General features: G+C 47.6%; 3 protein-coding genes across 3 annotated transcripts; 1 reads left to right on the plus strand and 2 right to left on the minus strand.

Annotated features, from left to right (window-relative positions):
• Positions 1–2,155: 2,155 nt before the first annotated feature.
• AFUA_7G08260 (uncharacterized protein) lies at positions 2,156–3,391 on the plus strand (the record flags this gene model as incomplete). The annotated part of the gene is made up of 1 exon (XM_743696.1): positions 2,156–3,391. The coding sequence occupies one exon, from the start codon at positions 2,156–2,158 to the stop codon at positions 3,389–3,391; it is 1,236 nt and encodes a 411-aa protein (XP_748789.1).
• A 7,222-nt stretch (positions 3,392–10,613) lies between these two features.
• AFUA_7G08270 (uncharacterized protein) lies at positions 10,614–10,925 on the minus strand (the record flags this gene model as incomplete). The annotated part of the gene is made up of 1 exon (XM_743695.1): positions 10,614–10,925. The coding sequence occupies one exon, from the start codon at positions 10,923–10,925 to the stop codon at positions 10,614–10,616; it is 312 nt and encodes a 103-aa protein (XP_748788.1).
• A 1,997-nt stretch (positions 10,926–12,922) lies between these two features.
• On the minus strand, positions 12,923–13,852 carry AFUA_7G08280 (uncharacterized protein; the record flags this gene model as incomplete). Its single annotated transcript, XM_743694.1, has 1 exon — positions 12,923–13,852. One exon carries the CDS (start codon positions 13,850–13,852, stop codon positions 12,923–12,925), a length of 930 nt encoding a protein of 309 aa, XP_748787.1.
• Between the last annotated feature and the right edge of the window lie 2,829 nt (positions 13,853–16,681).

Genomic DNA, 16,681 nt, shown 5'->3' on the forward strand with positions numbered 1-16,681 from the left:
ACCGAGTTTCTTAATTGATGGGGTGCCGACCCAAAGGCTGGTCAACAATATATAGCCAATTTCTGCACAGTTTGCCTCTTGGCGATACTCATCTCTCTTTACACACCGTCGGCGGTCGAGCGGACAACTTTTAGTCATAGAAAAGTTCGTAGATGATTGGAGCGCACAAATGCATTGCTCATATCTGTGAGTCTCAGTTCCATGGATGGATTGCGCCTATCCCTTCCCGAGACTATTTCTGCCCTCACAGCGGGTTTTACACGATTGTACTGGGATCTGGGACGGCTAGAGGCTATCCGGGCGCACCGCCCAGCTCTAATAGATAACAGCAACAAACGACCCATTCTGGAGTCCTCCGGATCGGCTGCCTCCAGTAGAGGACGAGGTATATGTATATGATCCATGTAATTACGGGATGGCGATAGATAGTTTTGGAATTTGTCAACAGTACACAGATTTCGTCGACGGCCCTATGTTTGAATCGAGTTATAGAAGTTGCAGGTATCCCAGAGCTCTGCGGCGTGACGATCAAAGTATTAGAGCCGGGCATCACACTGACTCCCTGAATCGGAGCCAGTCTCTCGTGGGCCAGGTTATTCAGCCGATCTTGACTGCACCCAGTGGCAGAGCTCGCAATGCACAGCCGGACACCGAGAAATCAGCCATCCCAGCTGCATATTTATTTACCACGAAGACTCCAGAGCAACCTCATTCCAAATGTGCCATCCTGGCTAAAGTATGATGCCCGACCCTACTGGGGTCTAGTCTTCTGCACGCGAGCGCGAATGGTAGCTTTTGCTTGAGTTAGCAAAGTCGACTAATCTTCGTATCCGCAAGCAACAATGGGTCCTCGGGATCGAGGATCATAGAAGGCGAAGACGTAAGAATGCTGGGTAACAACCTAGTGCTCATGCCATCGATACCTGCGAGTCAATGGGCTCGAAGAGCAACAGACAAGATTCATCAGGATAACCGCACTATGACTGGCCCTCATAATAGGGACTCCAAAGTACATTGCAAGCCAGTTGCCTGTGGAGAAGCCACGGGCTGTATCAGCATTTCCAGGGGGGCGGAGGGCATTCTATTTAATAAACGCCAGGAAATTGCTGCTTCAGTGATTCCACAACGGGATGGAGATGAAGGACAGAGTGATTCAACGCCCCAGGTTCGGGAAATTAACAATAGCCGAGCCGCTACGAAGCCGCAAACAGACTCAAGGAAGGCTACGACGTCTCACCTGGGACTGTGCCGGCGACTAAACGGGGTTTAGACGTCAATACTCTAATATTGGTGTGTTCAGACGAATGTTGATTGTTATTATTGTCATCTGAAAATGGGGGTTTCAAATACGGAGTGAACAACAACCATATTGAGAACCAATCTGCTTCTGTACGAAATATATTTACTTCGTCATGGCCTGCGGAAAGACCAAAATTCCCACTAAGTTCGTTCGAAAAAATCCAGTTATTCAAAAATAGATGCCCTCGCCTGAGTAGTTGAGTCAATAAGCTCGGCCGTTCTATATCAACGGAGTACAATAAAGACAGGACAGCCTTTGGGATAGCGTCAGCGAGTTCGAGCGGCAGAGACGGTTAATTCCTAGCGCCGTCGGTGCCATTGTAGAGCTTCAGATGGCAACAGCTAGTCGAAGTCTGCTTAGGTAGGTCTTTACCCGATAAAAGACTAGTAAGCCAAACCATAGGCTACTCTTACCCCTGCATACTTTGCCGCTGAAGTACTCTTTTTGACGGGCAGAGAAGGGTCTTGCCATTCTTGGTTAGCGTATTGCAGGGGTCCAAACGGAAACACATTTGGATCACCCAGGATATCAAGACGCTGGCGCTCAAGTGGCTATATATACTCCGACCACTCCCCCACTCACCATTCCCTTCGTTGTTATCAGTCCAACGCCGTTGCGTACATCCTGTCCTGCAGGTTTCCGTGCCACTCTGTCTGATAGACCTGAAATGCTGTCTAATAGCATCCATCCAACCGAAAAGCTGGCGACAACCGTGGACGAGGTGATAGAACTGTTGAGGGTCTTTGTCCTTAAGGTTGTTACTTGCGCAGCCATCAATCTTCAAGATGCGCCAGAGGTAGAGTACCACCATTTTTTAAAAAGGATGCTACTGACAAACCATAGTTCAATAGGATTATGCAGCTGCTTTGCAAGGAAGCCCCTCATGTTGCTCAAGCTATTGCAGGAACAATCCAAGAGCAGACGACCAGTTCCTCAAGAATGCAGGTTCCAAAGTTGAGAGAGGCTCCCTATCCCTCAAAACGGAAGAGGAGCCTGGGGATCGACCCTTCGTATCGGCCATCGAAAGTTGGCAAGCGCAAGAATTGCTGTTCAGGAACAGCAGATGGAAGCGACCATCAGCCCGACTTGGACCCAGAGCAGAAGAAAGCCACTTCACATGCGAAGGAACAAGGCCAAGGGGATCAGGAACCGCTTGATGAAGGTAATCAGATACGTGTTGTACGGTGGGCACCAGCCAGCTACCATAGTTCCCTTCAGAATGATACCCGGGACGGCAGAAAGGCTGTTCACCGGGAGTCTACATCGCTTGAAAATGTGAATGCAGCCACTGAGCCACTTGGAGCCATGTCAGCCTCCAGTGGCAGTGTAACTTTGACTCCTCGAGAAATACCTGCATCGAGCCCAGGACGAAGCTCGCCATCAACTGCAATGGCGAAGCCCGATAAAGTCACTTCGGGTAAGCTTGGGGGCGAAAGTTTTTTACTCCGGACAGAAGAGGTGAAAAGGGCACCAGAGATTGCAAATTCCAGCTCACCCACCTCGGAGGCCGCCTTCAAGGAACTAATCCTTTCGCTTGTCAAGACCATCTACGAGCTCTGCAATTGTGTGGGCGGGCCCCCGGAGGCCGCCTGTCGGAGCATCCTACAGTCACTCCAGGAGGGCCGTTCACATAGCAGTGAGTGGTCGGATGGCGCAACATGGATGCGGATGCTCGGCATGGGTTCATCCCAGCAAAATAAAGTAACTGTTTCCAACATGTTGATCTATATCGGGGTCTGGGAATGGTTCTATCACCAGGTCAAAGAAAAAAGTTTCGGCGTCGGGGGAAATGGATCAATGGGTGAAAAAAAGGCAAAGACGCAAGTTTTAAATGAGATGCAGAACCGCCTACAGGACACCGGACCCCAGCCTGCAGCGCAAGAAAAGTGGTTCAGCAGAGTTGGAACGGTGACGCTAGAGGAGGATGCTTCCAATGTTCTTCCAAAGGATGGCCCACCCAGCGTGATCGAGATGGCGAAGAGCCAGCAGAGGCGCCGCATCAGCACGCTGCTTCATCGGGGGAAGCAGCTAAGCACGAAGCTCGTTAAACAACTCGGAAGGGGAATTCTGCTCCACCCTAAGATTTGGTAAGGGTGCTCGGCTCTCGATATTCCCCTTCTCTTGATATCTACTGATAATGATTGACAGGGATTATATAAAAATGAGCGAAGAAAAACTGGACGACTGGATCAAAAAGACTAGGGAAGATTTCAAGCAGCAAGAGTTATGGGACATTCTTACTCCACAGTTAGACCGGCTGGTGGAGAGAGGGTCACCTGATCTCCACGCATTTTACGAGGATCTTAGGAAGAAGCAGCTCGTAACTGAGCAGGAGATCAACGAGATGAAGATGTGTTATCCCCTAGACAGTGTAAGTAATCAATCAATTGTCCTACCACAAACTTATCCTGGTAATTAGGATGCATTGCCCGAGGGCAAAATGGAGGATGCGGTCATGCACCTGAAGATGCTCGTCAGTTCGAAGGTCTTGGGGAAAGATACGCTAGACACAACCGACAGTATCGCAGTGGATGGAAGCAAGGAGCTGACCTGCGACATATTCGATCGGCTTCGTCCGACTGAATGGCTAGATGAGTGGACTATCTACTTGGCTATGAAGATTTCGGACAGACCACCATATGTTCGTTTTGACACCAGCATCTTATTGGAGTACCAACCGGACAAAATCAAGAAAAACAGAAAGATCGAAAAGGTTACCAATGAGTCATCGGACTGCGAACTGGTAGAAGTCAGAAAAACAACGCCGCTGGCGGAATGGGCCAAGAAGATTGCGGAGGACCAGCAAAGCGTCCAAGAAAAATTGGTATACTTCCGCCCTATTAACTATAGAAACCACTTTACCCTACTCGAAATTAACACGCGAGAGGGAGTGATACGCCATTATGATTCCCTGGCGGTCGGTGGTATCAAGAAGACGGTGATATCAAGGTTGGTCAAGAAAGAATTCGGTAGCTTTGGATTTCGCTACGAGGAGGCCGTAAGTATTCTGAAAACGTCGGTTTCAGTTGCAACGAACTGAAATGTTGTAGGAAACTCCGCAACAACAAGACGGCTGGAGTTGCGGTATCAGGGTTATTTGGAATTTCAGACAATTGTGTTATGGGATTCCGATCGGATCACGGGAGGAACGACTGAACCCGGAACCAATGCTTTTGGAAATAGTGGAGGGCATGGAAGCCTCCATCCAGGGAAATGCTATGAGGAAATACCGATAGGACTTGTGCGTTTGTGGTTCAGTCCGCGGCCCGACTGAAGGTTAGGAGACTGATTGTGGCAGTGATTAGCTGAGAGTAACCCCAGCCCCGACATCTCCTGACGCCTTGCACGGTTGCATATAGCTGTGCCAGGATGGCGATGGTGCTTTGGATGAAAGCTTGTTATCAATTAGCGGTCTTACCATAGTAGATGGAGCTCGGGGACCACTCAAGGCTCTAAAGGAGTATTCCGTAAGAGCATAACTGTCTTTGTCCTCGTTCGGGCTGGAATGACCGATGCAGGAGTAAAAGGAAATGTGCAAATGTTGAAGGAAAGCAAGCTCCTATACTGCTATCCTCGGGGATCCGATCAGCCCTCTCTTATACCATCCTTATAGTTAGGGAATTCTTCTGTGTTAAGCTCACCTTAATTCCTTATTACTTAAACTAGTTATCCATTAGTACAATTACTAATGTAAGGATTATACAAAGACCAGCATGACAGATGATATTACATGACACTAATGGTCTGTACAGTATATGAGTAGCTCTTGCACATCTGCGTTCTGGGCTTTAGGGTTTGAAGATAAACTTGTCTTTTCAAGTCCCAACTCTGCAAATTGTGTGCTCCACGTGGGAGAGGATTGGCGTCGTTCAGAGGCCAGGATTGATCCATAACCGATAGCAAGTAAAGTCGGGTGTGTTATGGTAATCAGTGCTCCCGTTGAAAGCAGAATAGCTTTGTTGGAACTGACATGTAGAATAGTTGATCCTTATCTGAGAACCAGGTTTCAAATTCGCCTGTCACGGAGATATCCAGCTGCTTTTGGCCTTGGAGTGGTCGACATAGCTTAAAACTGCGGGATAGATACGCAAAACTAATGTTGTTGAAGGTGGTGAAAGCTATTTTCCCTTGGCAGTTGCTTTCGGTCCAAGCTCTAAGATGTAGTTGGCCATAATGAATAAATATGGCGTACCGGATAAGAGTCTCTTCGCCGGGCTAGACGAGCCATCGCCGGAACGCAAGATAGAACGGTTGCGATCTAGTCTCATTTTCGGTCTTTGAAACTTGAATGGATAACTATTGAGTACAGGTCTTCTTCATAGTACTGGTGCACAGTGCAGTAATGTATATGTGGTGGTAGAGAAAAAAGCCCCTTTTAATGGACCACTGTCACGCTGCGTCTGGCGCGGCCAAATGCTGGTGGGTAGCTATTGGCACTTATCGGCCGAGGGAGACAACCATCATAGACCTCATATTCAGTGCCAACCTTCTCACCTGGCCGTGTAAAACACAGGGCACGCCGTTGACCCGACAAACGCAATGATCAAATGGGCTGCGTCGGGACGCTGTAAGCTGGGTCTGTTCCATCTGGTTCTTTGAGTTCTATGCATGGGAAGCCTCATATAATTCAGCATGGCAGTTGAGAAAGTGCTACAGCAATCAAATGAATTAGTACAAACGTGCAAGTGCTTCTTCCTTGTATAGTCTTCAAGGGGAGAGTTAAACTTGAAGGGTGGTTTCAAGACCAGAGTCTACCACAAATTGGAGAACTGAAGTTAGTCGAAATTGGTGGACTATAGATGAGATAGGCCTCCAGTGACTTCAGAGGTCTTTTATCACTGGGCAAACTAGCCCCATGGTTGGTGCAACATCCGCTCATCTCAGATGGCCATGGGAGCATCTAACATCTGGCTTTGATAAAGCCTGAAAGGATGATGATGTTTTTCCATCTTTTGCCTGCTCATCGTTTTCATTCCTGAACCCACCAGAAGTTGGTTAATCTGGCCGTTTAAGACATGCTTAGGTGGTTTTGGAGGCCTTGTTGAGCAAATATGTGCCTATGTGAGGGGCGAAATAGGCTTTATCATCCTCCCCCCCCCCCCTTTTTCTTTTTACCCTCACTTTTTGGATGATACATACATATCCTAGTGTTGGTTTATACTGCTAGGCGTCACGCCTTCTATTGTTGATGGTTGGAAGGAGAAAGGGAATAATGGGATAATGTATCAGATCGATTTTAAGAATGATAAATACTTGTCATTCCTTCCTTCGCCTGTCCCCGACGGAAAGTCGTCAGGGAGTAGTCCCACGGTACGCTTATACATCTTCTGTCTACGAAGTCCTGTGAAGAAAGAATTGGGCAAAATGCGCTTTCATGTATTTCTTACATGTGCGACGACACTGTTTGTTGCTGTTTTATCCTCTCCGATGGCCGAAACTAATGTGGAGTATCGCTTGGGATACAAGGAAAAATGTGCAAGTGATGGAAGCCTGGGTTGGTGCATGCCAGGCTACTATTGCAAGGTACATCACAAATTCACCCGCTGATCTTAAAGGGAAAGTCTCATTGGGATTAACACCTCCATAGCAAGACCTCACAGACCACTATGGGAAATGTTGTCATGAGGGTTCAGGTTGGGCGAGATGCTGATTGACAAATAATTGCACTGTTTGAGTGACTTTCAATTTATTCACTGCGCCAGAAATGGAATGATTACCATAGTGTAGTCCAGGATTTGTGTATTTATGCTAGGCCTAGCCTTGACATGTACCATTAACAAAGCTAACACTGTTGGCCGCACTAAGCACAAGTAGTTAGCACACGTATGCTGACCTTCGGGCTACTTATCCGCACAGTCGAATATTTTCCGTATTTTTCCACGAGCAGACAGCTTTCTACGAAGGTAAGAAACAAAACAACATGAATACATTCGAATCGACCATTGTGAAAGGCTACCTGGATAAAAGCAGGCTACATTTTACCACGCAAGGAACCTATTTGAGATTGTATTGACGTTTGGTCCCCTGTTGGGGAACAGAACGTCTGGTCCCGCTGTTGGCGTGGTCTATTTTTGCTGCCTGGGTTCATTTGTTCCATTTGTATACCTTGCAGCAAGTTCTTGCCAGGATATAGTCTTCGGTCTTGGATAATGGAAGAACTGATGAATTATTAGGAACTGCGTTTCCTTGTTTCCATAGCAGATACCTACCATATCTTCTTGCATCGGAGGCCAGCCGCTATCCGAGTTGAACATAAATATTTGACCATTATGCTTCAGCCGAATCATTAGAAAGATGTCCGCATCGCATTCACAGCAGTCCTCAAACGCCTTCCGAAACAGACTGTCTCTTCGTCGGCTTCGCTGTTTGCATTTTGTTCGCGGTGTGTTCAGATTCCGCTTCCTAATAGTCCTGTTTTTTGACGCCATTGACTGAGATTTTCCCTGAGAGCAGAGGATGTGAGGCAAGAGAAAAGCACCATGCTGAGTATGGATGTCCTTGTGCTCTTTAAGTGATGAGCTCAGCTTCAGCTTCTTCATCACCACCTGGTGATGAGGGCTGTATTAGGTCACGTGATAATATTCATGCCCTTAACTTTTAAGGATTTACCGCCTCAGGAGAATTACCGCTATACACCTTCCAGCTTATGCTCCTTTTAGCTCTGTTCCTATGGTCTTGGCATCCTCCGCTATGTCAGCACAGCTATGATGGGCGTCACCCTCCTGATGAGGAGGGCTGGTGATGAGGCCTCAAGCCCGGTAATGACCGTGATCTTTCAACAACAGTGACTGGTCAGATGCGAAATGATGGCTCATTCCTGTTACCTCCGACAGTTTCAGACTTGCTTGAACTAAAGAACCTGGAAGTATCCAATCATGTGAATTGCAGTTGATTCCAACCCCTCTTCATTGTTCAAAGCGACTATACTGAGTCGACCCTCAGTGAACTTCCCTCTTCAGCAGTCTTCCCTCCTTAGTCGCCTGCCCCCGTACTGGTATGCCCCCCATACTCGTCTGCCCCCCATACGGGTCTGCCCTCCATACTCCTCCGCCCTCTCTAGTACACTTCCCTCGTCAGGAGTCGTCCCTCCTCCGTAGACCTCTCTCCACGGTAGACGCTCCCTCTGGTATGAATGTCGTTGCGTTTTCGAACTTTACACACGAGGTAGTGCTCGAGGATTTCCCCTGTTCTACAATACGTATCCTCTAACCCCTTGGTTTTGGCTTAATTCAAGCTGTAATTGACGTCCGCACAAATCTGCTAATGAACTATCATGTAATCGCTGGCGGTGGTGGATAACCACGTTCGCACTGAAAGCGCCCTTTCAGATATAACTGTGTGATTGAATACAATCTCGCCTAGCCCTCCATAGCAGTCGGCCCATATTCCAAGAAACGGCGTCGCCAGTGTCAGCGTAGGCTAGATAGTGGTGGGCCGACAACAGACACCGTATAAACTGAACATCTAACTCATAAATCTTAAGTGGTTGTCGGAGAGCCTTAGCTGAGTACTGGGAGATCAATCCAGTGTAAGGGATAGTCGACCAGGTTTTGGAGGTTGCGCTGTTGGGCGAAGGCAGCAAAAGCAGATACAAGATGGACTTTTATTTCCTTCCGTATAAGTCCCGATGCTTGCCACCGTTGAAAGACAGTCGCAGCACCCCCATCGGCCTCATCGAATTGGATTGCTTCCAGTACCGGATGGCTTCCTAGGTAGAGCAGCACATCTGCGGATTCGGATGATGTGCAGTGCCGGATTGCTACTGAACGAAGTGACGGCGGTAATGAGGCTTGCACAGATAGAGTGTTACACTCCACACCCAGCCTCTGCAGAGCAGGAAAGTCGCCGAAGGAGCCAAACTTTGGGGTCTCAGCATATTGTACGAAGAAGTAGTCATGATCTTGCACGACAAGTTCCTCTAGGTGACCTTTGTGTAGAAGCAGAGCTCCATATATATCGTGAGCATTGAGGGAAATTTGGCCTATGAAAGCTCCTTGGCCAAGAAGAGGACGAAGGTATCGGAAGCTCACTAGGCGTTTGCAGCTTCGGATCATCACACATATAGCTTGTGAACCAAGGTCACATCCCTCAAGCAAGATATGCTCAATAGGTAGACTGGATGCCAGTAGCTGCAGTGTAGACGGGTCGCATGAATGATTTTTTAGAGATAGTCGAGACAACCGCGGAAAATGTGGTATGATTTCCCATATCTCAGGCCCACAGTTCACGCATTGAAAGGCTCGTAGGCGTTGGAGGGGAAGATTGCCTGAAAAGAGCGGTCGCTTCAGCGCGGGCAGTAGATCTGGGTGTCCACGTATTGCAAATTGCTGTATATTTGATGCCTGAGATAGCAATGAATCAATTGAATTTCGTAAGGCTGCAATATCATCATCGTTGATGTCATTGATAAGAACTGATTTGACGCGTTGACCAAGAGAACGGTCTCTTGTGATGATGTTTAAGAACGACTGGAATCTTCTCCAAGTTTGCTTTGGGTTGCTGCTCGCTTTAAATGAAGCGTAGAGGACTGGAAGGCAGGCTTCATAGAGGCGTTTAGAAACAAGACAGGTAGATATAATTGCTGAGGGAGACAGAGACTGAAAAATAATCGTCAGCACCTCGTGCGGTAGGTCGCTTAGAGTTGCCATTGGGGCATGTGAGTCAAGCTGGTTGGCTTGTAGCAGTAGAAAGCATTTTGTCTTGCCAGCGGGTGGTGACTTCTATTTATGAGTTCAAGAGCAAGGCTGATGGCAAGGGCGCCTTGCCCCGCTTGTGCTGTCGGCCACACCCACAGACACTACAGCGCCGCACGCCCGCCTGAGGCACGCTCTTTGCGGCTTAGTTCCTGCTGAGCTCTCTTGCTTCACCATGAATTTTCTCAAGGCCCAGGTCCATCGTGCCAGATGAACAGTGGATGAAGTGCGTAGGGCACATTCAGGGCTGGGGAAATTCAAGAACTTACTCTTACCATTTCGGCCCTCGAGGTATTCTCTCCGGAACAGGGTACCTTCCTTACTCAGTTGAGCCGTACAGAATGCTCAGTACGGAAGCTTTTCTCCAAGGCTTTGCAAAGGAGATCGTGAATAATGAAGACAATTTAACTATTTCATCTATGCCTTAGCAGGGGAAGTAGTAGACAAGAAAATAGTTTTCGAGTGCCTTAATGTTCAGGTATGAAGCCGGTGTACCTCCTCCGCGTGTAAGCGTAGATGCATTTCATGCCGGAGCGATAGATCACAGAAATTGCACTTGCGATCCTGCAGACGGGATGCCTTAGAGTGTCTCTTCACACCATAAACATCAGAGTATTCCTTTAGCATTGAAAACACGCAGATGGCTTGACCGCTACCACCTTTTCCTTGATGGTATCAAGTTTCTTCTCCGATGCTGATACAGTTGGCCGCTTAGGTCCCTTTTGCTTCTTAGCCGCTGGATCCGCAATCAATTCTTCATCCTCTGATGCAGGACGTTTCGGCCGCCCGCGGAGAGGGCCTCCCTCCTGGAAACCACAATACTGTACCCCTGCCATCACGGCCTTATTGCGCCTCGCCCACTCGTCCTCCAACGAGTTTGAAGTGGGCCACGTAAAAAATGACTCGACAAGGAGGATATGCTCCGGTGGCATTGCAAAGTCTTGTCGTAACACCTCCCAGGCAGGCTCGTCATTAACGGCACCGCCTGTCAATTGCCTCTCAATATCAATGACCGCTTGTTTCCGGCTAAACACCTAGCGGATCTCTTTCCGTCGTCTCTCCTGGAGACGGCGACGCGTGTTGTGGACACTGCGTTCCTGTTGTTCCAGCAAGGCCCGCAGTGTCGGATCATTGGATTGAGCACAACGGTCCTCCAGTTCAACTTGCCATCGTATTGCGGATTGCAACTCCGGATCCTTCTCCACTGACGCTTTTTTCGCGTCGGTTAGGTACCGAGGCCGCCTCGTGTCAATCCAACGGCTCATCCGTTTTCCGCCTCAAATGCATTTGCAAAGAATAGTACGATAAAGAGCAATACTTGTGGGCTGAAAACAAGTGATATCCCGTAGATAATCTCTGGTAGTGCGAAGGTATTGCTGTCTCATTTATCAGTATAATGAGCGAGCCACACACACCAGGTTGGGTGAAAGCATGTCGCTGAGGCGCACGTACACCTTGTACATTCCGAGGACACTTTTCACAAACTGTGGTTCAATTTCGATCATCGGCACCGGAGGTCCTCCATGCGGATCCCGTTGGAGACTTATCTGTAAATGCTTGAACTGGAGGTGTAGGATTGCCTGTTTCCGATTGACAGTGAAAAGTCCGATGCTGTTGTACAGACATAGAACAATTCGCTGAAACCCCAAGTGGAACCGTTTTTCCCGGGTTTGGAGAATCGTCTCGTTGAATGGTACCATGTCTTCGATATAGACAGGTGTGTTCGCCCGCGGCTGTTTGTCCAACCCGAGTTTATCGATCAAGTGTCTCATTCCCTGCCCGCAAGGTCAAATGACATGCTAACAGAGACAGGTTGACAGCCTCAGGCAGGAAGCACTACGCTAGACGGTGCGTCGGCAGAAAGTGCGGGAGCGTGGCAGAAGAAAGTTGCTGAAAGATGGCCATTTTCGGCGTCACCTGCTGCCGAAAAAGGCAGCGAAATAGCAAATCGCAATTCGTTTGATCGTATAATAGTATGCCAATGCAGTGAAATCTTCCTGACTCTTTACCCCTTCGTACGAGATGTGTTGCTACAATATTCTATGTACTAACCACTGTTAGCGAAATCTAGTGCTGGAAAAACAACAAACATTGACTTTGATGTGCTTGGCAACACTCTAGCATTTCCAAATAAAGAGGATAGCCAACTAAATTTGTCATATTGACGATCAATCTTTGTTGGACGAGTCTCTATTGAACTTATGTATCGTGTAGTCTTTTGCATAGAAAGTCTGGCTGAGAGGCAAGGGGACATTCAAAGGAAAATTATTTGCATTTGAGAGGCAAAGTAAGTGGAATCTCAAAATGATATCTTGCCTCTCTCAAGTTGAGCTATGACATTCTTATAAAATGCTACAGCACCCACACGGTCGAGCTCACCGGGAACATAGCTGTTTGACCTGAGACAATATAAGGCCACATCCGCATATATCGAGCCCATTGTAGATCTGACTGTAGGAAGAAGCTCAGTAATGAGATACCCTTGGAACTCTCCGGAGCCATTGCATTTTTCTCGGCAACGTTCTGACCATATTCGGGCAGCTGACTTGAGAAGACCCAGCTCAACAAGAATCACTCCGTAGCTATAGATATCGTGGTTTTTTGTAAAAGATGGATCATTATCACCGAGGCTAGCATCATATGTAGTGGTGGGATCACCATGGAGATCAGGGTGTCGGTAAAGCTGGCGTTCCCTAATTCCGATTTGCATCTTCCTATCTCCCGCGTCGTAAGGCGGTATAAAAGTGTAATCGAAGCCAACTAGATACGGAAGATCAAGTTGCTCAGTATCAGAGAACCGCTTTTCTGAACAGAATAGTATATGGCTGCTGCGAATTCCTTTGTGAAGCCACCCAGCTATATGTAGGTAAAGGATCGATCGGGCGAGAGATTGAGCAATCTCAAATCGCACAGTAGGCGAAAGTAATGATCAGAAATCATTGATATTTTTCGAGCGTAACATGTCTCGCAGTGATACAGCGTCCTTCCCATGGATAGAATATATGAGCTTATGACGAATATGATCGTATACCAAAGATGGATGGTATTTATAGAAATACCCCAGACAAGGGAGGATTCGTAGTTCTTTGATGTCCTCCGAAATTTTCAACTGCCAGAAGAGCCTCTTGAGGGTACGCTCATGAGTGATGTGGCTACTTGGGACATATTTGCTGCTCACAAGAACCAAGCCTTTGTTGTAATTGGCGAAGTAAGACCGTCTACTTTCATTGTCGCGTAGATACTCGGGATTAGCATCGAGTTTCCCCGATGCTTCCCCCCAATAGTCCACGACCTCGCTGACGTGACATAGACTGGCGACCTTCAGGCGGGCAAGCGACATGGTAAAGTCATCAATGCCCTCTTGGCGACTCAACGCGATGAGTTTTTCGAAACTAGCAGATAGAGCGTGGTTGAAAATGACTGCACCCTTCAGAGCAGAGTCGGATGGAAGAAAGCCCTCTAATTCCCTTATTTGATGACGGAGTCTTGTAAAACGCTCTTGAACTGCTTCAGCTGACAAAGCCATCTCCTGCCGTTCCATGATAGCTCCGGTCTCATCGTACTTGTCCTCATAGGATGGCGTTAGATAATTCACCAAATCAGAAATAATGCCTAGTGAGCACTGGATTTGGGCGTCTGGAGCCACCGAAGCGGTCCGATTGGCTCCCAGTGTGTCCCATCTCACTGCCCACCAATGCAGCCTCGCACCGAGTAGTTGAAGGTGACAAATATCCCGAGCAGTCGACTCATTCGCATTCTCAACTTTGTTCAACTCTGCGAGCGTGTCAAGGCAATCCCGTACAGATACTTCACATGGACAAACGGGCACCAAGTCCGGCTGCACAGGAGAATCTGTCATGTTGAAGGGCAAGTGATGAAGAATATGGTAAGATGGTGTAGCTTAAAGAAGACGTGAAGTGCAGGGGCAGGGTAGGACAATTTCCCCAAGGTGGCCGAGGTGGATATATATCCTCGCCCCTTGGCTTGCTTACGTAAAAATGCGAGGCGAACCGTAAGGCAGATTGAGTTCCATGCTTACTATCCTCGGAGCTAATGAGCTTTGACAGCAGTCCATACCAAAGAGCCTGCGGACCTATATTTATCCCTAATACGACCGCTAAGTTACAACATTATTCAGAGACCAGCACGATATACACCGATAATATTAACTGTTCTTTTGCGTATCAGCATCTTGGCGTTAGGATTGGGAATGAACCTGTCTTACCGGGGCAGGAGGCGTCTTCGAGCCGAGCAGTTATGTCGTCTGCTATAAAACCAATGAACGTGTTCCAAGCAAAATAAATAGGATATAGGGCTGGATAGTGGAAAACCCTTCTCTCACATCGCTCAGCCCACTGTGCGGTCAGACGATAGCGCTAACATGCTGCTCGGCCCAGAGATACACATATTTAAGCTACTATGAGGAGTTATGTTCTCATGTGGATACCCAAATAAGACAGCCTGGGCTACAATGACTAACTTCTCGAACGTTTATGGAGTCCAGTAAGTATGCCTCTCTGGAAATGAGCTAACATGTATTAGCAGGAGTAAAATAACGAGCAGTTTCTCACAAGTGTGTAGAGGTGGCTCAGGGGTTGCCAGATCACGTTATCCTGCTCGGAATTCACGTTACCATGCAATAGCTGTTGTTGGACACTAGCCTCCTGGTCAAAGACTCCGATAGTTGTCACATCAACAGTCTAGTGCAAATCACGAGGTTACGCCTCTTGCTATGAAATCGGAGACAGAAAAGGTGCGTTAACGTTGACATGTCTGATTGGAGCGCTCCAGCCTACTGGGGCGTATTGTCCTTAATTATCCTGTACCGGGTTTTGCCAATAGGATGATTGAGTGTAAGTCATCTTGTGATGGACTTATCCCCTTTTAAGCATCGTGCGGCCTCCTCACAAGTGCTTATAAGGGCCAGCATTCCCAGCCTTCGATAGTTCCTTAACTTGAGAACATCCCTCCATTCTCTTCTTTCCCATCAGATACAGTATTTCACACTTCAACGTTTCTAAACATCCCGGAGTCTACGGTTCAATGGCAGGGAACTCAAAATTACCTGAAGAATTACGCCTAAAAATCCTGGGTTGGCTTAACATGGACCAGGACACTCTTTTCTCTCTATACAATACTTCTACTACCTTCCGCTCATCCGTTGTTTTCTACCTCATTGAACGTGAACCTCAGCTCCTCATCTTATGGGCGGCAGAGACCGGAGCTTCTAAGCTACTGGAGAGAGTTCTGGCTCAATACCCTGGAGCGACAATAAACAGATCAAGCACGGTGATACTACATGGAATTTGTCCGCCAAGTGCTTTGGTCATCGCGGCAGGAAAGGGCCATGCAAAGGTTGTTGAGCTCATTCTGACTGTGAGGACTATCCATCACACAGGCCTTGCCTTATTTGAAGCAGCCGAGAAGGGACATGCAGATGTTGTCTCAGTGATGTTGAAGAATTCACTGGGGCATCACTCATCGGTCTTCCATGACTCTTTGTCCGCAGCCATACAAAGAGGCCATATGGAGGTCAAGAAGGTGTTCCGGGAATATGGTAATCCAGCCTGCCATCACTGCGCCAAGGACCTGAATTTGACTGCAAGGGGGGTTAAAAGACGGGAGAAGGGGGGAAACGGAAAAAGGGCAAAAAGGGAAAAGGGTAAAATTTCCGGTCAGCATAGGGTTGCTAAATAGGACATAGGCACGAACAGTCGTTTGAAAGCATGACTTTATCTTTCTTTATTAGCTATCCTATTTCTGCCGTTATATAACAGTTTACCAGGAATTCTATCAACAATGGCTGGAATGGATATCTAATCCTTACCGTTGAAACAATGAGAGCAACTGACTGACACGCAATCATACTCTTAGGGATGGCCTGAAAGCGTCATCTGAGCATATTCAGGGCCGTGACGATGGTCCCAAAGACAATAATGATGTGTTTGTAGGTCAAAGGATTCTAGAAAAAATATGTTTCTGTCACCACCTGGGCATCGAGTTTTCCTGGGTCTCCTGGCATTAGACTTATGCTGTCAATTGGATGTCATCTTACGCTAAAATGGAGCGCCGGCATTTCTCATCACGTCTCAACACCTCTAAGCAACGCTAAGCATCTTAAGCATAGGAATTGCATTATGGATAATCACAAGGTATATGGCAGTATGATTTACCTTTGCTGTGGCGACAATTTTGGGGCACGGTCATTTTTTGGTCCCTTGAACGAGCCAGTGAGATTAAGAGGGTGTGGGAGCCATCGAAATGGTCAGAGCAGCAAACTAATCATGGTCCGTTTTTAGAAAATAAATATAGAGTTGATGCCATCAATTTTCTGGGGTAGATTTGATGGCCCTAAAGTTTGATATGTCCACTGAACTTCCAACATAGTTGGTAGCGGCTCCTACTCTTGGTACGATTCCCTTAATAAAATTAACTGGATGCGAACCTAGAAAAAGGTCCGTCCTCGCCTCCATCATGGGTGCTGCAGCTGTCGCTCCATATACGATCTAAAATTCTCTGTCAATGAATATTCTCCGGCTGCTTAAGAGATTGATTTCTTGGAGGCAGAGACTGAAGAGATTGTCGGCCGCAAGTAGACATACTAAAGACCGAAAACACGGAAGTGCCAGTCCAGCAATCACGCGGCGGGATGAGATTAGTAGAAATGAGCTGTATCTGGAGGCGTCGC

This window comes from Aspergillus fumigatus, chromosome 7, assembly GCF_000002655.1.
Source record: "Aspergillus fumigatus Af293 chromosome 7, whole genome shotgun sequence".
Lineage (NCBI taxonomy): Eukaryota > Fungi > Ascomycota > Eurotiomycetes > Eurotiales > Aspergillaceae > Aspergillus > Aspergillus fumigatus.